At 43.1% G+C, this 21,700-nt stretch overlaps 1 protein-coding gene across 1 annotated transcript; it reads right to left on the bottom strand.

Moving 5' to 3' along the window:
* Window positions 1-1,568: 1,568 nt before the first annotated feature.
* Window positions 1,569-20,921, bottom strand: LOC109573040 (zinc finger protein 585A-like). The gene is made up of 3 exons (XM_019980248.2): window positions 20,488-20,921; window positions 15,116-15,242; window positions 1,569-7,887 (listed from the first exon to the last, which is right to left on the bottom strand). Exons 1-3 carry the CDS (start codon window positions 20,518-20,520, stop codon window positions 5,129-5,131), a joined length of 2,919 nt encoding a protein of 972 aa, XP_019835807.2. The 5' UTR covers window positions 20,521-20,921; the 3' UTR covers window positions 1,569-5,128.
* Between the last annotated feature and the right edge of the window lie 779 nt (window positions 20,922-21,700).

Genomic DNA, 21,700 nt, shown 5'->3' with positions numbered 1-21,700 from the left:
ATTTCCATGCAGAGTACATCATGGAAAATGCTGGGCTGGATTGAAGCACAAGCTGGAGTCAAGATTGCAAGGAGAAATATCAATAACCTCAGCTATGCAGATGACACCACCCTTATGGCAGAAAGCAAAGAGGAACTAAAGAGCTTTTTAACATAGGTGAAAGAGGAGAGTGAAAAAGCTGGCTTAAAACTCAACATTCAAAAAGCAAAGATCATGGCATCAGGTCCCATCACTTCATGGCAAATAGATGGGGAAACAATGGAAATATTGACAGATTTTATTTTCTTGGACTCCACAAAATCACTACAGATGGTGACTGCAGCTGTGAAATTAAATGATGCTTACTCCTTAGAAGAAAAGCTATGACAAACTTAGACAGCATATTAAAAAGCAGAGACATTACTTTGCCAACAAAGGTCCATCTAGTCAAAGCAATGGTTTTTCCAGTAGTCATGTATAGATGTAAGAGTTGGAGTATAAAGAAAGCTGAGTGACAAAGAATTGATGCTTTTGAACTATGGTGTTGGAGAAGACTCTTGAGAGTCCCTTGGATGGCAAAGAGATCCAACCAGTCCACCTGAAAGGAAATCAGTCCTGAATATTCACTGGAAGAACTGGTGCTGAAGCTGAAACTCCAATATTTAGGCCACCTGATACAAAAAGCTGACTCATTAGAAAAGACCCTGATGCTAGAAAAGATTGATAGCAGGAGGAGAAGGGGACGACAGAGGATGAGATGATTGGATAGCATCACCAACTCAATGGACGAGTTTGAGCAAGCTCTGGTGAAGATGGTAAAGGACAGGGAAGCTTGGCATATTGCAATCCGACCAGTGAGTTGGACACACTGAGCGACTAAACAATTGTACTTACATAGAAGCATACATATACAGGATATGCATACACATAAGCATACATAATAGAATGTGTTGGTATTAGTATTTCAAACAAATTGTTATCAGATCAATTAAGAATGAGAAAAATAACTTTACCTTTATTCCTTCTTCAGTGCTCTTCTTTAACTGGACTTTTTGACCTATACAATTTTGCTCATCTCTAATGAAATTTACACATTTCTTACAAGGCAGAAGCTATGGTCTGAATGTTTGAGTTAGTCCTCCAAAAGTTGTGTGTTGAAAGAACAGTCCCAAAGGTGCTAGTGGGGTCTTTAAGAGATTAGGAGTGGGGGTCTTAAGAGATGTTTCCGTTATAGGGTGATGGAGTCCTCGGAAGTGGTATTAATGCCTTTATAAGAAGCTCCAGAGAGACCCCTAACTCTATCACATGTGGACACAGCAAGAAAGCACCAACTAAGATCCAGGAAGTGGGGTGCCATCAGAAAACTCATCCATTCTGGTATCTTGATCTGGTACTCCACAGCCTCCAACTTAATAAGAAATATTCATTAAAAACAAAAAACAAACAAACAAAAACAACTAACAAGGTTGTGGTATTTTGTTATAACACCCCAAATGAACCAAGATGGTAGTCTTACTGGGAAAAAAAATTCCGTTTTTATTTCTCTTTATTTTTTTAAACTATTTTACATTGGAGTATAGCTGATTATCTTTAAAAGGCTTTGCTTTCCCTGCACAATTTTTGAAGATTATTTATTATTGGTTACGGTGGGTCTCCGTTACTGTACACAGGCTTTCTCTAGTTGAAGCCAGTGGGGGTACTCTAGTTGCTGTGGGGCGGCGTTCTCATTATGGAGGCTTCTTGTGTTGCAGAGCACAAGCTCTAAAGCGTTCAGGCTTCAGTAGTTGTGGCCCGTGGACTTACCTGCCCCTGGCATGTGTAATCTTCCCAGACCAGGGATAGAACCTATGTCCCCTCCATTGACAGGCAGATTCCCAAACACTGGACAACCAGGGAAGTCCCCCTTAACTTTTTTTTTTTTTTTGAGGTGGTGGCTGTGGTGGCGGTCTTTGTTGCTTCGTGCTTTCTCTAAGTTGCAGTAAGCAGGGGCTGCTCTCTCTTTGTGGTGAGAGAGCTCCTCATTAGTTTCTCTTGTTCTGGAGAACAGGCTTAGTTTCCCTGTGGCATATGGGATCTTCCAGGACCAGGGAATCCACCCCATGCCACCTGCATTGTAAGACCAATTTCACCCAATCTGAAATTGGTGAATTGTTAACCACTGTACCACAAGAAGTCACTGAAATATTTTATTTCCTTTAATTTCAAAATGATGTCTACATGTAGTTTTTAATCTTTAATCCTTGATTTCCTGGAGTTTCGAACTGATGGCTACATGTCGTCTTTTACCATTTATCCTGCTTAGTACTAAAGTTCCTGATTTGTGCTTTCTTGTCTGACATTAATTTCTTCCTTAATGATGTAGCTTGGACAACCTAATCAATACCAAGATTGAGTCTCCACTTTGCTCCAAAGACTGAAACTCTTGATTCGTGCCTCAGAGGCTAAGCCTTGGTTTTTTGCCTCATCGAGGAAATCTTTGGCATTTACACCATACATGTTGGGCACAAGGTGGGGCCTGCCAGCAGATCAACAAGACTGCATCCTGCCCTCACTGTCCTGCATTGCTCAGGAACCTCCAAGGACAAGAGGGATCTCTGACTTTGGGCCGTGCATCACCTTCGGGATAAGCCATGGTAACCTCACCCCAAGAGAATTGGTTACTCAGCCTGAATGGTCCTACCAAAATTCCCTTAGTGGGTGCCAACACACCTAGGTTTCTCCTGGGTCCCCATTACCACCACTACCTTCCTGCCACCTCCTGCTCTGCACCATACCTGGCTCACCCCTTTCCCTCTCCTGAGATGCCACCTCCAATCAAACATGGCCAGTGGTTTGGAGAATGTGGGCCTTGGACAAAAAGGCCACACCAGGTTCTGTTGGGGAACTTCCTATGCTCTAGATTTCCTGAGAAGTCTCACCAGGGATGGAGAGACCCACAGTAGCCCAATCAACCAACTGGAGCCTTTGAAAAACATCCCAAGTGTTGGTGAACTTCACGTAGGGAAAATACCTGATGCCATGAGTTATTAATTACAGAGAAAGATGACAAGAACCTTGAAGAGAGCATTTAGAGTGTAAGAAGCCCATATCAGGAGATGGTGAGACAGGGAAGCCTAGTGTCCTGCACTTCATGGGGTTTCGGAGTTGGACACGACTGAGTGACTGAACAACATAAGAAACTGGATGCTAAGTTTAGTTTTCCACCGAACACCCAGAGGACCCAAGCAGAATTTATCAGCTGCTTCCCTGAGTACATCCCACTTTCACAACCTAAGAATTTTTAAAATTGGCAAAAGCTACAAAGCAGGGCTAGGTTTATTGTTTCACTGAATGCCTAGACTTAAGTGATGGGAACAGGGATGATACATATTAAAAAAGGCAAATGATACAATCAGCAATTATACAGAAGATATACAGCTGGTAAACAGCACATTAAAAATGCTCAAAATCATGAATCTCTAGGGAAATGTAGTAAAACCAATTGAAAGCTCACTGAGATAGCACTACTCACTTATTAAAAGGACTGATATTAATGACTGGTACAGATGTTGAGAAACTGGAACTCCTACAATGCAGATGGAAATGCAAAGGGGAACAGTCATTTTAAATGAGTTTCTTAGTTTCATCAGGTGTTAAAATTTATCTACCAAAGTGACCCAGACATTCCCCTGAGTTATCAATAAAAGGAACATACATCCACATAAAGAACTGACACAAGTGTTTACAGCAGCTTTATTTTCAAGAATGAAAACCTAGAAATAACCTAAACGCTAAGAAAAAGATGAATGGATAAACAGTTGTACATCTAAATATAAGAACGCTACTCACCAAAAACTAAAGAGATGAGATATTTATATATATCATGGATGAATCTGAAACAATTATGAAACAAAGGAAAACAAAAATAGTAAGCCATTTATGACTCCAATCAGATAAATTCAAGAAAATGCACATATTATCTATTCTAAGGGAAAGTGCACCAATGGTTATTGGAAAGGTGGGAAGGGCAAGGAGAGATAAACATACCATTAACAGATATGGGCATTATTAGGACTCAAGAGGTTCATACCTAGGTGAAAACTTGCTTCAGCATCAGTCCTTCCAGTTAATATTCAAGGTTGGATCTCCTTGCTGTAAAAGGACTTTCAGGAGTCTTCTCTAGCACCACATTTTGAAGTCATCAATTCCTTGGCATTCTGCCTTCTTTATGGTCCAGCTCTCACAACCGTAAGTGACCACTGGGGACACCATAGCCTTGGCTATACAAATCTTTGTCGGCAGAGCAATGTCTCTGATTTTCAGGACACCGTCTAGATTTGTCATTGGTTTCCCGCCAAGAAACAATGGTCTGACTTCATGGCTGAAGTTTGGTGCATGTAAATTATACTTTGATATAGCTTTAAAGATTGGCTCAAAATGAAAAAAACCTTTATGTCCTACTCTTTTTGGAAAAAAAAGATTCTGCAACTGTATGCTGAACCCACCAACACACTCCTCATGTTCTCTGGAGATCAGTCTTCTATCAGTGGTAGCGAAGATGGGGTTAGGGTTTCTGCCTGAGTCAGCAGGAATGCTGCCTAGATCACAAGAGTCACATCCCCTTTTCCTTTCCTGCCTCTGCAGTAAGGTCCTTAAAGTAAAATTCACTAGAATCAGCAGATAAACTGATACTGCACAGTCAATGTCATATAAACATCAGGATGCACTTTAAGGAGAGGCACATTCCATCAAGTTGCCTGCAATTTCCCCCCACTCCCTATTAAACCAGAGTTTCTGTACCAATTGTGGTTTCCCTTGGACCCAGTTGTCATACAAATAATGAGACTGTACAAATAATGAGATTAGCTCAAAGATTTGTGGACATCAGGAAACACATCAGGTTCTTTTAGACTTGGAGAATACATACTTTTCAACAGTGCCTCAATACCCTATAATCTTTAATCTGAATAAGGAATAAAGATTCATGCTGCTCTCAGAAACACTTGAAATGAGATTCAATTCAGACCAATGGCCCCTCAATTTCCTCCAGTGTCCCTAAACTCAACAAGGAAATTGCACATTCACTGCACATTTATGACTTCCTGTAGGGTAAACTCTCAAATGTTCAAAGTGATTTGCTCGTAAAAGATTTCCTATATTTAGTGCATTCCTAAGGCCTTTCTCCAGTGTGAGCTTTCTTATGACAGTGCAGTTTAGTGGTGTTAATAAAAGATTTCCCACATTCACTACATTTAAAAGGCCTTTCTCCACGGTGAACTTTCTGATGGTAATAGAGGCTGTTGCCACGAGTGAAAGATTTCCCACATTCACTGCACTTATAAGGCCTTTCTCCAGTGTGAGCTCTCTGGTGTATAATGAGATGATTTCTCTGGACAAAGGTTTTCCCACAATCACCACACTCATAAGGCCTTTCTCCAGTGTGAGCACTCTGATGATAACAGAGGCCAGATTTGCTGCTAAAGGATCTCCCACATTCACTGCACTCATAAGGCTTTTCTCCAGTGTGACTTCTCAGATGTATACGGAGCTGGTAACTAGTGGTAAAAGATTTCCCACATTTGGTGCATTTGTAAGGCCTTTCTCCAGTATGAACTTTAAGATGACAACGAAGGTAGTAATTAAGGGTATAAGATTTCCCACATTCACTGCACTCAAAAGGCTTTTCTCCAGTGTGGGCTCTCTGATGAACACGGAGGAGGTAATTAGTAATAAAAGATTTTCCACATTCAATGCATTTGTAAGGCTTTTCTCCAGCGTGAGTTTTCTTATGATAGTACAAGGCAGAGTTAAAGTTAAAAGATTTTCCACATTCCCTGCATTCATAACGCCTTTCACCTTTGTGAATACTCTGGTGTTCAATAAACCTACACTTACTATTATAAGATTTCCCACACTCAGTACACACATAAGCACTTTTCCCTGTGTGAACTCTTTGGTGTTCAATTAAGGTACTCCTAAAGAGAAAGGATTTCCCACATTCACTACACTCAAAAGGCCTTTCCCTTGCATGTGATTTCTGATGACACTTGAGGGCCGACCTATACATGAAAGATTTTCCACATTCACTGCACTCATAAGGTCTTTCTCCAGAATGAACTCTCTGATGATTACGGAGAGAACTGATAGTCGTAAATGATTTCTTGCATTCATTGCACCTTACATAAGATCTGTCTCCAGAATGAATCCCCTGATGATAACGAAAGTTGAATTTAGAGGTAAAAGATTTCCCACACTCACCGCACCTATATGGCCATTCACTAGAATGAATTCTCTGATGGTAATGAAAAACAACAGGATTAAAAAAAGATTTCCCACATTCACTGCACTCAATAGGCCTTTCAGTGTGAGTGCCTTCATGAAGACGGAGACTAGTGCTACTGGCAAAAGATTTTCCACACTCACCACATGCATAAGGCCTTTCTTCAGTGTGAACTCTCTGATGACGATGGAGATGGGAGTTAGTAAGAAAAGATTTCCCACATTCATTGCACTTATAAGGCCTTGCTCCTGCATGAGATCTCTGATGATATCTGAGGGAAGGCCTAGAGGTAAAAGATTTCTCACATTCACTGCACTTGTAAGGTCTTTCTCCTGTGTGAGATCTATTATGACAAATGAATGAGGATCTAGACATAAAAGATTTCCCACATTCACTGCATTTGTAAGGCCTTTCTCCAGTATGAGATCTCTGATGATATTGGAGAGCACCGGTAGAGGTAAAAGATTTCCCACATTCATAACATTTATAAGGTTTTTCTCCTGTGTGAGATCTCCGATGATATTGGAAAGAATTGGTAGAGGTAAAAGATTTCCCACATTCATAGCATTTATAAGGCTTTTCTCCTGTGTGAGATCTCTGATGATTACGGAGTTTGAAGTTAGAGGTGAAGCATTTTCCACATTCACTGCATTTATAAGGCCTTTCTCCAGTGTGAGATCTCTGATGAGATCGGAGGATGCGGTTAGTGGTAAAGGATTTCCCACATTCACTGCAGTCATAAGGTCTTTCTCCTGTGTGAGATCTCTGATGATAAATGAGGGCAGATCTACATGTAAAAGATTTCACACAGTCACTACACCTATAAGGACGTTCTCCAGAAAATACTCTCTTATGTCCAATGAACACAAAGCTGTCATAAAAAGACTCTGCACAGTCACTGCACACAGAACTATTCTCTCCATTGTGCAATCTCTGGGGAGAAACGAGGACTGATTTGTGGCTTAAGGATTTCCCACATTTGCTGCACTTCTCTGATCCTGAACGAATATAAATTTTTTGATCCTGACTGACAGTTGAGTTTTGTCTAAAAGATTTGCCACTTTTGATAAACAAATGAAGTCTTTCCCCAGGATGAACTCTCTGGTGGATAATAAACGTTGATTTGTACCTGAATGTTTTCCCGCATTCCCTGCACACAAAACATGGCCTTTCAGTGTAGACACTCCAGTCCTGAACAAGTGTGTGTTCAGAGCTGAAGGCTTTCTCGCAATTTCCGGAGGTATGATTTCTGCTTGGTGAAGTTGATCTGCACTGGGTGACTGTATTCAGCTTCTCCACAGTATAAGTGGCCTGCAGATATCCCACGCTGGCCAGAATTTTCCCAGAAGTAAGAGGCTTCCCTGACACATGGAATCTGGGGCTCTTAAAAGATAAAGCCTCATGGACACAGCTTCTCAAAGACATATAAAATTTTTTTGCACACGCCCCACACCTCAACAGTTTTTGGCTGTATTGTGTTCCCTGCTGCTCCACCAACTGGAAAACATATCTCAAGACTGTACTACACTTCTCACAGGGATGGGTCTTCTGAGAAAATGGAGTTGCTGTGGGAGATCCAGTCCATGAGACTCCTATAGGAACAGTTTTTTCACAGGGTGTCTCCCCACCTTCTGCTCCACAGCAGCAACCTGAATGCAAAGAAACACTAGTGAAGTGCACATTGACTTCATAGGGAGGGAGCTAGTTCACCATAAATGTATAGCCATTTCATATAAGAATGACCTTCAAAGAAATGGGATACTTTTAAAGACTAGGGAGTTGGAAATCAGTTTAAGCAGCAGCTGCTGTGCATTACTGGGACTGAAACTGGTGGAGATCTCAACAAGAAAAGGATACAAAAATAGAGTGTGACACAAGGAAAAGAAGCAGGGTCTAGTGCTTGTTTCTCTGCCCACAGCTTCCTGTAGGACCTTTTCTACTACCGATGTGAAGCTCAGTAGAAGGGTGTGATCACAGCCACGAAAACAGAATCACAAATCATTTGCTTTTCAAGGTCAATTTAAGGATATATTCACACCTCACAGCATGATGCACAATGGGCAAAGTTCAGAGAGTAATAGAGAAAGCGTGGTAAGAGAAAGAGGTAAGATGTTGAGTCCAGAGAGGTGGAGCTGATCCCTGTGCTGGAAGTCATAGCAGAAATGACAAAGTAACAGAAATGACAGGTCAGCAAAAAGTCAACAGCGGAGGAGTAAAGGTAGAAATGGGGTGTGGTCACTGGCAATAGTACCAAAGTTTTCATTGAACAAAGACAGTTTCCTGGTATATTTTTAACAATGCCCTGATGTCACAGTCTCCCCAGCTATAATTCAGCAGGACCAGGCCCACTGAGCTCACCATGCCATAGCTAGAGTCATGTCCATCCCATTATGCACAAAGGATTCCTTTCCCTAAGAAAGTCATAACCGCAATTACTGGGTACATGGAGCACTGAAGGAAAAAAAAAAAAAAAAGAAACACAGAAAGGCTAGTAGTGTTCCAGAGCAACTCAGCATTACAGCAGACCCAGGAAAGAGCACAAGTTGAGTGACATCAATAAAATAGTAGAATAGGAGATACCACCCTTCACTACCAATGAAAAATAAACAGCTATCCATGAAGGACATTAATCAGCCTTGGAAGACACAAGAGTCCAGTGAAGAACGGACTCATATTCATGTATGGAAGTGAGAGTTGAGCCATAAAGAAGGCTGAGTGCCAAAGAACTGACGCTTTTGAATTGTGTTGGAGAATACTCTTGAGAATATTGTGGACTGCAAGAAGATCCAACTAGTCAATCCTAAAGGAAATCAACCCTGAATACTCATTGGAAGGACCGATGCTAAAGCTGAAGTTCTAATACTTTGGCCACCTGATACGAAGAGCCAACTCACTGGAAAAGACCCTGATGATGGGGAAAATTGAAGGCAAAAGGAGAAAGGGGCAGCAGAAGATAAGATGGTTAGATAGCATCACTGGCTCAATGGACATGAATTTGAGCAAACTCCGGAAGACAGTGAAAGACAGATGAGTCTGCAGTGCTGCAGTCCAGGAGGTTGTAAAGAGTAGGACACAACCTAACTGTTGAACACCACCACCACCACCACTACAGTGAAACATAATAAAAGGAAGAAGCACACAGAAAGGATCACTGGAAAGTGTCTTAAAAGAGACATCTGGAAATGACTAGGAAATGAGGGCTGGGCTGCCACTGACCTATTTCTCTCAGCCACAGGGCAGGGGCCACTGCAGTCCCAGTGGCCTCTGCTGCAGAAGACATAGCTGCCTGCTCTACAGAGGACACTGGAACTTTTGCCACTGAATTATCTGACACTCATGGTCAGAGTGGATACCCTGGTGAGTATGAAGCTACTGGTTAACACCCTCGGCAGGAGCTGTTGTGCTGATTCAGAAGCAGGGCTGCCACACCCCCTAAACCTGTGCCAGCATTTCAGACCCTGACTCCACCACTACACCATGTACTTCTGTGTCTCAGGCACTAGAAACAACTTCGCTATAGACATGCCAGTTTGACAGAACCACAGCCACTGTCTACATGTGCAGCCAGGCAGATTCCATGGCTGCTCCCTGCACAGCCACATATCTCAAACAAAAGCCAAGGCTGCTGAGGCTATCCAATCACCCAGACCCCAGAACCACTGTCACTCCAAAAGTGCCTGTATACAACACCCCAGGTCTGTGGATCCTCAACAGATGCACACACCTCAGACACCAGTGCTACTACAACCAATCAGGTACCCAACAGTCGATAGGGCACCAAGAAGGATCCCCTTGGTGACAAAGTCCTCTGGGAGAAAAAGAGATCAGGAGTTTGCTAGCAGCCTTCTCCACCACTTTGGACACCCTCAGCTTTGCTGATTGAGGAATCTTGATTATCTTTACTGACACTGACTTCAGGTGAAGAAGCTGCACAGAGAACAACCTAATTGGGTCTTCCACAGAGCCAGAATGGCCACAGCCCAAACTTGAACCCACCACAAATTGAGATCTTCCCACACCAAAAACTGTAATGTGAAGCCTGGAAGAAATGACTAAACCATCAAATCAGCATAAAGAAATGCAAGGCTACAGGAAACACACAAAAAATCAAAGAAACGTGAAACCAATACAGAAATACCATAATTTATCAGAAACCACACTCAAGGAAATGGAGACCTACAAAGGGTCAAAGAGTTCAAAATAATTGTTTGACCACAGTTCAGTGAAGCAACAACAAAGCAACAATTCAACAAAGTAAGGTAAACAATATATAAACAAAACAAGTTGTTTAACAAAGAGACAAAAATGAAAAAGCAGGTCTTCACTGGTGGCTCGGTCAGTAAAGATTCTGCCTCCAATGTGAGAGACCTGGGTTCAGTCCCTGGGTTGGGAAGATCCCATGGAGAAGGAAATGGCAACCCACTCCAGTATTCTTGCCTGGAGAATTCCATGGACAGAGGAGCTTGGTGGGCTACGGTTCATGGGGTCGTAAAGAGTCGGACACAACTAAGTGACTAACGATACCGGCACTCACCGAACTCATGAAGGTTGGCTGAGAGGAACAGGACTGAAGAATCGCCCCACACTTTCAACCAGTGATATTGGAGGTTCTGGTATGCCCACTCTCCAAAAAGGCCCATAGATGTGAAGAATCAACAGATAAATTGATAAGTGAATATGTGGGAAATCCCTATCACATCATTGATGGGATTCTTAATATGATACAACAGGGAGCTAAGACATATCAAAATAAGAAATGGAACAATACAAGATCATTACATATATTTATAATCAAACACTTTCATGCAGACACAAAACAACTATATCCTCTTAATACCAGTAGAGTGTCAACTAATACATGGGAAAGGCTGTTTTTACATTGACTGTCCTTATTGCACTGATCCTTTAGCAGAATTATTCTACTTGGTCTCCAAAAGAAAACATTCTACTATGCTGAAATAGCACAAACAACTTATGCTTTTACAGTCTGCTCTTACCTATTACCAGAACAGTTTATGTATTCTTACACCTTTGGACTTCTATGGGTATTAAAAACTTGAAAAACTAAAGTTATGAGAACCAAGATGGTATATATATGAAGTATACGCCTTCAGTTCAATTCAGTCACTCAGTCATGTTTGACTGTGACCCCATAGACTGCAGCATGTCAGGCTTCCCTGTCCATCATGAACTCCCGGAGCCTGTTCAAATTCGTGTCCATTGAGTCAGTGATGCCATCCAACTACCCCATCCTCTGTCATCCCCTTCTCCTCCTGCCTTCAGTCTTTTCCAGAATCGGGGTCTTTTCCAGTGAGTCAGTTCTTTGCACCAGGTGGCCAAAGTATTGGAGCTTCAGCTTCAGCATCAGTCCTTCCAATGAATATTCAGGACTGATTTCCCTTAGGATTGACTGGTTTGATCCCATTGCAGTCCAAGGGACTCTTTTAAGTCTTCCCCAACACCACAGTTTAAAAGCATCCATTCTTCAGTGCTCAGCTTTCCTTATGGTCTAACTCTCACATCCACACATGACTCCTGGAAAAACCATAGCTCTGACTAGATGCACCTTTGTTAGCAAAGTAAGGTCTCTGCTTTTTAATACGCTGTCTAGGTTGGTCATAGCTTCGCAAGCGTCTTTTAATTTCATGGCTGCAGTCATCATTTGCAGTGATTTTGGAGCCGCAAAAAATAAAGTCTGTCACTGTTTCTAGTTTCCCCATCTATTTGCCATGAAGTGATGGGACCTGATGCTATGATCTTTGTTTTTTGAATGCTGAGTTTTAAGCCATCTTTTCACTCTCCTCTTTCACTTTCATAAAGAGGCTCCTCAGTTCCACTTCTCTTTCTGCTATAATGGTGGTATATCATCTGCATATCTGAAGTTACTGATATTTCTCCCGGCGATCTTGATTCCAGCTTGTGTTTCATCCATCCTGGTATTTTGCATGATGTAATCTGCATAGAAGTTAAATAAGCGGAGTGACAGAATACAGCCTTGATGTGCTCCTTTTCCAACTTGGAACCAGTCCGTTGTTCCATGTCTGGTTTTAACTGTTGCTTCTTGACCTGCATATAGATTTCTCAGGAGGCAGGTAAGGCGGTCTGGGTTCCCATCTCTTGAAGAATTTTCCACAGTTTGTTGTGATCCACACAGTTAAAGGTTTTGGCATAGTCAATGAAGCAAAAGTAGATGTTTTTCTGGAATTCTCTAGCTTTTTCTATGATCCAACAGATGTTGGCAATTTGATCTATGCTTCCTCTGCCTTTCCTAAATCCAGCTTGAACATCTGGAAGTTCATGTACTGTTCAAGCCTTGCTTGGAGAATTTTCAGCATTACTTTGCTAGGGTGTGAGATGAGTGCAATTGTGCAGTAGTTTGAACATTCTTTGGCATTGCCTTTCTTTGGGACTGGCATGAAAATTGACCTTTTCCAGTCCTGTGGCCATTGCTGAGTTTTCCAGATTTATTAGCATGTTGAATGCAGCACTTTCACAGCATCATCTTTCAGAATTTGAAATAGCCCAACTGGAATTCCATCACCTCCATTAGCTTTGTTCATAGTGATGCTTCCTAAGGCCCACTTGACTTCACATTCCAGGATGTCTGGCTCTAGGTGAGTGATCACACCATCGTGGTTACCTGGGTCATGAAGATCTTTCTTGTATAGTTCTTTCGTGTATTCTTGCCACCTTTTCTTAATATCTTCTGCTTCTGTTAGGTCCACGTCATTTCTGTCCTTTATTGAGCCCATCTTTGCATGAAATGTTCCCTTGGTATCTCTAATTTTCTTGAAGAGAGATCTCTAGTCTTTCCCATTCTATTGTTTTCCTGTTTCTTTGCAATGTATATCCCTTAGGCATCTATTTTTAACTAAGTGAAAACTAGATGGAAATATGGGAGACCCAGTTGATTTGCAGGAAAGATAATTAAGTTTCTATCAAAAAATTATGACTATGGGCTTAAACTTTTATTGTCTTTTTGTGCTGTCTTTGTGTTTTGAATGTTCAAACATATAACTGGTGTATTAGAAGAGTATAAATATCTGTTGAAAAGGGGTAGTATCAATAATCTGATGATATTATCAATCTTTTTGGGGGGAGTAATTGTTTCCCAATGTTGTGTTAATTTCTACTGTACAACAAAGTAAATTAGCCATATGTATACGAATATCCCCTCCCTGTTGAGCCTCCCTATTTCTTACCTTGTTTAACTAAAATTCAGTCACTTGGAATTCTGTTTAGATTGAAAGTCCTTGGTACATTCTTATGTTATGGCTATTGAAAATCATTCCAAAGCAGCTACACTGGAATATAATTAAGAAATGCTCTGACTAGTCTGAGAAAACCATACAATAAAAATGGAAATTTCACGTACTTGCAAAAACTCTGAGTTGATAAAATTACCTTCATCTGTTGGGCATTATGTTTACCTTAGTAATACAATCATGACACTCATTTAAAAGAAACAAACAAGAGCTTCCCTGGTGGTCCAGTCTTTAAGAGTCCACCTGTCAAAGATCCCTGGTCCAGGAAGATTATACATGGCCTGTAGCAACTGAGCCCCTGCACAACTACTGATCCCATGCTCCTAAAGTCTGTGCTCCACAAGAAAAGAAACCACTGCAATGAGAAACCTACACACCACAAGGAAGAGCAGTCCCCGCTCACTGCAACAAAGACCCGCATAGCCAAAACTAACCAAATAAAAATGTGTTTTAAAAAAGAAAGCAAACAAACAAATGGACCCAAACAGAAGTTCTGCTGCTGAAGAATACAATGAAATAAAGCACAATGAAGACAGTATCAATAGCCAAATTTTATTAAGCAAAATAAGTCTAGGAACTTGAAAACAGGTGTTCTAATTATCCAGTGAGGAGAAAAGAGAGACAAAGATGAAGTGAAGAAAGCATACACGGATTATGAAACAAAAAGCAAAACACTATTTGTATTTTCAGAGTCCTGGAAAGAGCAGACAGAGAGAAAGGGGTAGCAAGCACATTTAAAGAAACAATGATTGAAAACTTTCTAACTAGAGAGAAAAGAGTACACATCCAGATACATGAGGCTCACAGGCTCAATCAAAAACTTCATTGAAGCATATTATAATAAAATGGTCAAAAAGCAATTACAGCGAATGCCCTGGAGGTCCAGTAGTTAGGACTGGGCACTTTCACTGCTGGGGCCTAAGTTCAATCCCTGGCCAGGGAACTAAGATCCCAAAGCCTCAAGGTGTGAGGTGTGTCTGGGAGCAGTGGGTCGAGGGGGGGCCGGGTATTACATACTAGTCATAAAAAGAATGAAATAATGCTATTTGCAGCAACATGGATGAACCTAGAAGTTATCATACTAAGTGAAGTAAGTCAGAGAAAAACAAATATATGTGATGTCACTTATATGTAGAATCTAAAAAAAAAAAAGTACGAATGAACTTTATTTACAAAATATACACAGACTCAGATAAAACAAACTCATGTTTACCAAAGCAGAAGTGAGGGAGGGATAAACTGGGAGTATGGGATTAACAGATGCACACTACCATGTATACAATAAACAATGATGTACTGTATAGCACAGGGAACCATATTCAATAACTTACAGTAAACTATTTAACAGAAAAGAACTGAAAACACATGGATGTATACATATATATGTATAACCAAATCACTTGCCCTATGAGAGTTTAGTACAGCAAAGATTGGGGTTGGAGAGAAAAGAGGGCAGTGCCAACACCCCAGCCTTCTACCTACCCCAACTATACAGAAAACTGGGGAAACCAGCAGTGCCTATACCACGTGAGGCCAGAGCACCTCCTTCAGAAAGGTGGGATGAGGCAGGATACAGAGCCCAGCTCAGGTCACTGGGGAGGTTGAGTCTTACCCAGTGAGGATATAAGTGTGTAGTTCTCCAGCATCACATCCAGATACAGGAGTCTCTGAGTCTCATCAAGGAGTCTCCATTCCCTCTGGGAGAAGCGCACAGCAATATCTGGAAAGGTCACACCACCCTGTCATGAAGGGGACAGATGAAAGCTTGAACATTATCCCTCTGAGAACCCACAATCCATGTCTGCACAAATCTATTCCAGATATTCTCCACCAGAGCTCCCAACCTGAGGGAAGATGCCAGGCCCTGGTGCAACAGAGGCCACTGTCTCCTCACAGCCCATTAACCACTGTGTTCAGCCCTCAGCAGTCACTAGGTGGAAGGGGTGGTGGTGCACACAGATGCCATCTGAACTCTGGGCTTGGCCTGCAATCTCACCACCTGCCACCAGTCCTTCCTTCCATATTTGCCACCCTAAAACCAGACGTGAATTTCACATCCCCACAGCTTTCTTCAACTTCTTTACTGCCAGCTTTGCCCTTTCAACCACCACACCTGTCTCTCCACTCAACCTTTGTAAAAAACCCAGCCCTAAAAATCTCCCCACAAGACATCACTTCAGTTCAGTTCAGTCGTTCAGTCGTGTCCAGCTCTTCACGACCTCATGGACTACAGCACACCAGGCTTTACTGTCCATCACCAACTCCCAGAGTGGACTCAAACTCACGTCCTTTGAGTTGGTGATGCCATCCAACCATCTCATCCTCTGTCATCCCCTTCTCCTCCCACCTCAATCTTTTCCAGCATCAGAGTCTTTTCCAGTCAGTCAGTTCTTCGCATCAGGTGGCCAAAGCATTGGATTTTCAGTATCAGTCTCTCCAATGAATAGTCAGGACTGATTTCTTTAAGGATTAACTGGTTTTATCTCCTTGCAGTCCAAGGAACTCTCAAGAGTCTTCTCCAACACCACAGTTCAAAAGCATCAGTTCTTCATTGCTCAGCTTTCTTTATAGCCCAACTCTCACATCCATACATGACTACTGGAAAAACTATAGCCTTGACTAGATCGACCTTTGTTGGCAAAGTAATGTCTCTGCTTTTTGATATGCTGTCTAGGTTGGTCATAGCTTTCCTTCCAAGGGGCAAGCATCTTTTAATTTCATGGCTGCAGTCACCATCTGCAGTGATTTTGGAGTCCAAGAAAATAAAGTCTGTCACTGTTTCCATTGTTTCCCCATCTATTTGGCATGAAGTGATGGGACTGGATGCCATGATCTTAGTTTTCTGAATGTTGAGTTTTAAGCCAGATGTAGTGACTCATAAATGACATCTGCCCCAGACCTTATCCACTAGCAAGACTAAAACATCCCAGATCCCATCAAAATTCATCACAAAATCCTGAAGAAGCCATATAGTATTAAATAAGCAGTAGCCCCAGCCTCACTGCCTTCTTGTCTCAATTACTCCTGGGTCTCCTCAGCCATTTTTCCTCCACTCATCCCACAAACATATCCAGGCCCTGAGCAAAAGAACCACTTCTCAGGACACACCCATCTTTCTGACCAACTAATATCATGCCTACTATAACCTGCATCCCCTCCTAAATGTGATCCACAGCTCCACGCTGCTCCACACAACGGTCATCACTTTTGAGAATTTCCATTCCTAAACACCTTCCCAGTTTTCCAGACCTGCCTAGTCAACTGCCCACTTGTTGCCTACACTCAGTCTTCTCTGAAACATCTCAGACTCTTAACAGAGCGAAAACAAACATAGTATTTCCAAGGAAAATTAATCTGCTGTTAAGGTCCCCATCCAGTTGATGGGCCTTCCATCCCTTCATCTACTAGGGTCAAAACCCTGAAGGTCATCCATCACTACTTCCTTTCTGTCACCAACAAGACCCCAAATTTGGCTTGGCCCGTCTCCAAAAATGGATCCAGAATTCCTGAGACATCGAGGGCAGTCCCTCTGGTCCATGAATACTCAATTCAGTTCAGTTCAGTCGCTCAGTCGTGTCTGACTCTTTTCGACCCCATGAATCGCAGCACGCCAGGCCTCCCTGTCCATCACCAACTCCCAGAGTTCACTCAGACTCACGTCCATCGAGTCAGTGATGCCATCCAGCCATCTCATCCTCTGTCGTCCCCTTCTCCTCCTGCCCCCAATCCCTCCCAGCATCAGGGTCTTTTCCAATGAGTCAACTCTTTGCATGAGGTGGCCAAAGTACTGGAGTTTCAGCTTTAGCATCATTCCTTCCAAAGAAATCCCAGGCTGATTTCCTTCAGAATGGACTGGTTGGATCTCCTTGCAGTCCAAGGGACTCTCAAGAGTCTTCTCCAACACCACAGTTCAAAAGCATCAATTATTCAGCGCTCAGCCTTCTTCACAGTCCAACTCTCACATCCATACATGACCACAGGAAAAACCATAGCCTTGACTAGACGGACCTTTGTTGGCAAAGTAATGTCTCTGCTTTTGAATATGCTATCTAGGTTGGTCATAACTTTCCTTCCAAGGAGTAAGCATCTTTTAATTTCATGGCTGCAGTCACCATCTGCAGTCATTTTGGAGCCCAAAAAAATGACGTCTGACACTGTTTCCACTGTTTTCCCATCTATTTCCCTTGAAGTGATGGGACCGGATGCCATGATCTTCATTTTCTGAATGTTGAACTTTAAGCCAACTTTTTCACTCTCCACTTTCACTTTCATCAAGAGGCTTTTTTAGTTCCTCTTCACTTTCTGCCATAAGGGTGGTGTCATCTGCATATCTGAGGTTATTGATATTTCTCCTGGCAATCTTGATTCCAGCTTGTGCTTCTTCCAGTCCAGCATTTCTCATGATGTACTCTGCATATAAGTGAAATAAGCAGGGTGACAATATACAGTCTTGACGTACTCCTTTTCCTATTTGGAACCAATCTGTTGTTCCATGTCCAGTTCTAACTGTTAGGCTACCGCAATTAATCATTCCATGCCTCCTGCTACCCCTCCCCTGTTTACTTCTATAGTCTGTTCTCTTCTCTGCAACTAGTTGGAGTGTCTTTTGATTTCGGTAAGACTACCTCCTACCTGCAATTCAAACCTCTCATTACTTGTATAACAAATTGCCAATTTCTCAGGCAGCAACACTGCAAGCCTGACTCTGGCCTGACCACATCTGGCTTCTAAAGGAAAACAGAGAAGTTGTACCAGGATTCCGGCTAGTCTGACCTACAAGCCTCTGCATTTCGGGGTCCCTCTGTCTGTCACGCTCTCCCACTAGCCACCATGTGGACAGAAATGACCTGATGACCGCTTCACCATCCTGAATCCTGGGGCCTGAGCTGCAGGCAAGTGAGGATGGGCCCCAGACTTAAGTGTCTGGTGCAGCGTGGCCTTCCCAAGGTGGCAACAGTGGTAAAGAATCACCCTGCTCAGGGCTGGTGCACTAGGATGACCTGAGGGGTGGGATGGGCAGGGAGGTGGGAGGGAGGATTCAGGATGGGGGACACATGTACACATGTACATGATTCATGTGAATGTATGGCAAAAACCATTACAATATTGTAAAGTAATTAGCCTCCAATTAAAATAAATAGATAAATATTTTAAAATGTGTTGTAAGTCAGAAAGCCTTTTCTATGTCTGAAGCTTGGAACTGAAAAAAACAAAATGTATTAAATATAGCCTCTTGCTTTCCTTCCTTAGAACAACACCATGGAGTAAGAGGCAGACTGCTTGAGGTTAAGTTCTAGGGTACTGTACACCAGCTATGAGTCTCTACAACATGCTTAATAGTGAAGTGAAGTCGCTCAGTCGTGTCCAACTCTTTGCGACCCGTGGACTGTAGCCCACCAAGCTCCTCTGTCCATGGGATTCTCCAGGCAAGAATACTGGAGTGGGTTGCCATTTCCTTCTCCAGGGGATCTTCCCGATCCAGGGATCAAACCCAGGTCTCCCACATTGCAGGTAGACGCTTTAACCTCTGCGCCACCAAGGAAGCCCTTAAATACAAGAATACAGTCTCTCAGAAAACCTCCTATAGAGACACAGAACTTCAGATCCAAGTACTAACATCAAAGATTTCAAAGGGAGGAAAGGAAGCCAGGTTGAAAGAAGAAGGGGGAGGAGGCGGGAGAGGGGGGCGAAAGGGGCGGCCTTACAGACGTCTCCTGCCACCTACAGATACCCAGGCGTTATGGAACTTTTCCCTGGGCCTCCAGAGAAGGGAGGACTGGAACTCAGCCCTACCACAAATCAGACCAGACCAGAACCAGAATTTGAGTTCTCTGCCAAGAGGAGGTGATCAGTCTCCAATCCTCAGCTCAGGCTGAGGGCCCTTCGACCAGATTCTTGCGTCCAGGACCGGGAGACTAGAAAAACGGTGAAGGATAGGAAGGGTTAAGGAGAGGAAAGAGAGAGGGAAGGGGAGAGAGTGCTAAAGTTTCCTTCTCTATAAAACAGTTATCACCTACTTCACACGATTACTATTAAGATTAAATAACATATATTGAGGGTTTAAAACAGTTCTTGGTAAGCACTGTGTGTTTACTGTTATTTTTGTGACCGTTGTTACTATCATTGCTATTTACATATTCTAGTCCCTCTGCTCTGGAGAAGGCGATGGCACCCAACTCCAGTACTCTTGCCTGGAAAATCCCATGGACGGAGGAGCCTGGTAGGCTGCAGTCCATGGGGTCACAAAGAGTCGGACACGCCTGAGCAATTGCACTTTCACTTTTCACTTTCCTGCATTGGAGAAGGAAATGGCAACCCACTCCAGTGTTCTTGCCTGGAGAATCCCAGGAACGGGGGATCCTGGTGGGCTGCCATCTATGGGGTCGCAGAGTCGGACACGACTGAAGTGACTTAGCAGCAGCAGCAGCAGTCCCTCCGCTCAGGATGTATTTTCTTTCTTACTTCACTCGGCAAAATACTTCTCATTTTTCTAAACCTGACTCAAAAAAAACTGTCCTGAACTTTTAAAACAATGTCCTTTTTCAGTGCTATCTTAACAACCTTTATATATATAGTTATTAAGAAAATTACCCTGAAATTATCTATTTGAATGTCATACGCCTGTACACACTTGCCTCCTTCCTCCCCCCTAAATTCCTGAAGAACAGCGTCCCTTCTCCATTTGTTCCCTAGAACTGATGCACAACTTATGTATTAGGGATCCACATCCACCCACCCACCCCTCCCCCCCCCAAAAAAGAACCCGCCTGCTAATGCAAGAGACACAGGAGACGCGGGTTCAATCCCTGTGTCGGGTCCCGGGAGTAGGGCATGACAACCCCCTCCAGTATTCCTGCTTGGAGAATCCATGGACAGAGGACGTGGAGGGCTACGGTCCATATGGTCGCAAAGAGTCGGACACGACTGAAGCGACTTAGCACGCACGGGGCGAGGGCGGTGAGGGCCGGGAGGAAGAGCGTTTACCTGAGGTGGGTCCCGCAGCGCCGCCGTAGCCATCGGACTCTGCCTTGCGAGGGACGGGAGTGTCGGTCCTTACCCCGGGTCTGGTGCCTCCTCTCAGACCCTCCCGTCCCCGACCAGCGAGCCAACAGGAGAGACGCCAAAAAAAGGGGCAACCAGGCTGGCTAGGCGGGTGTCCCCTTCTCTTCTCACCATTCCATGAGGACAACCATACCCAACGGAGCACAACGGTTTCCCGGTAGCCTACCCTGCAGCAAAGGATGGTCTAAGCAAATTGAGCGCTAGGCGAGGAGACCGGAAATCCCTCCCCTGACGCATGCTCACTGGGGGAAAGTCTTCATCCTCATTCCTCATTGGTTCAACGCTGGTGTCGCTCTGCCTAGGCTCTTCCTGGTAGTGTGGTTCTGGGTGCTCTGGAGACCCCCATGAAAGGCTGTTTGCCATCCTTAACTTGCAGAGCATTTCCTGTCAGCTCCCCGGAAGAATGCGGGGAAATGGTTCTCCTCCCCAGAGGGAGGAGCTTTACTCCTTAAAGATGTGAAGAGACAGTAATTTAGACTCCTCCCAAGCTCATCCTGCTCTCAGAGGACAAGTCTAATAGACTTTTCCAAATTCTGTTACTGTGGGCAGGCAACGTTGCCCACATTCCTGATCCCATTCTAGTTCTTAAAGAAACAAAGCCGCAGCCACTGCTGCTGTTCCCCAAAGGTGTTCCCTGAGGGGAAATCAGGATGCAGCCAGGCAGGAAGCATTCTGTGCCTGGGACAATGAGCGTTAATAGTTAAGATGCATATCTAAGGACTAATGTTAAGAAGCCCAGATTCTTGCATCCTCTCACATACAGAAGAAAAGCACTAAAATCATTAACTTGAGTTGTCTATTCTTTGTGATTATCAGTGATCCTTTAATGGTCAACTGCCTGTTTTTTCCAGGAAAAAAAAAAAAAACACACACAAAAAACAAAAACGCCTTCTCTATATCCCAGCTTCTCCCTTACCTCTATGGAGCAGTTCCTCAGACCTGTGTGAGAGATTGTTACTAGAGTTAAAATTGTGAGTAACATCCCTAAATAGAACAACTTGCAACTTTTAGGTTGTGTCTTCCGCTTCAATCCACAACTGAGGTATGAGGGACATCGTTCAATAGAGCCATTCAGGCATAAATGAATCCATGGGTTGCTAGAAAATTGGTTATTGCTCTTAAATGTTTGTAGCCT

The sequence above is a fragment of the Bos indicus genome, chromosome 18, assembly GCF_029378745.1.
Source record: "Bos indicus isolate NIAB-ARS_2022 breed Sahiwal x Tharparkar chromosome 18, NIAB-ARS_B.indTharparkar_mat_pri_1.0, whole genome shotgun sequence".
Lineage (NCBI taxonomy): Eukaryota > Metazoa > Chordata > Mammalia > Artiodactyla > Bovidae > Bos > Bos indicus.
The sequence above is the reverse complement of the archived record's forward strand: the minus strand, read 5'-3'. Positions and strand labels throughout refer to the sequence as shown.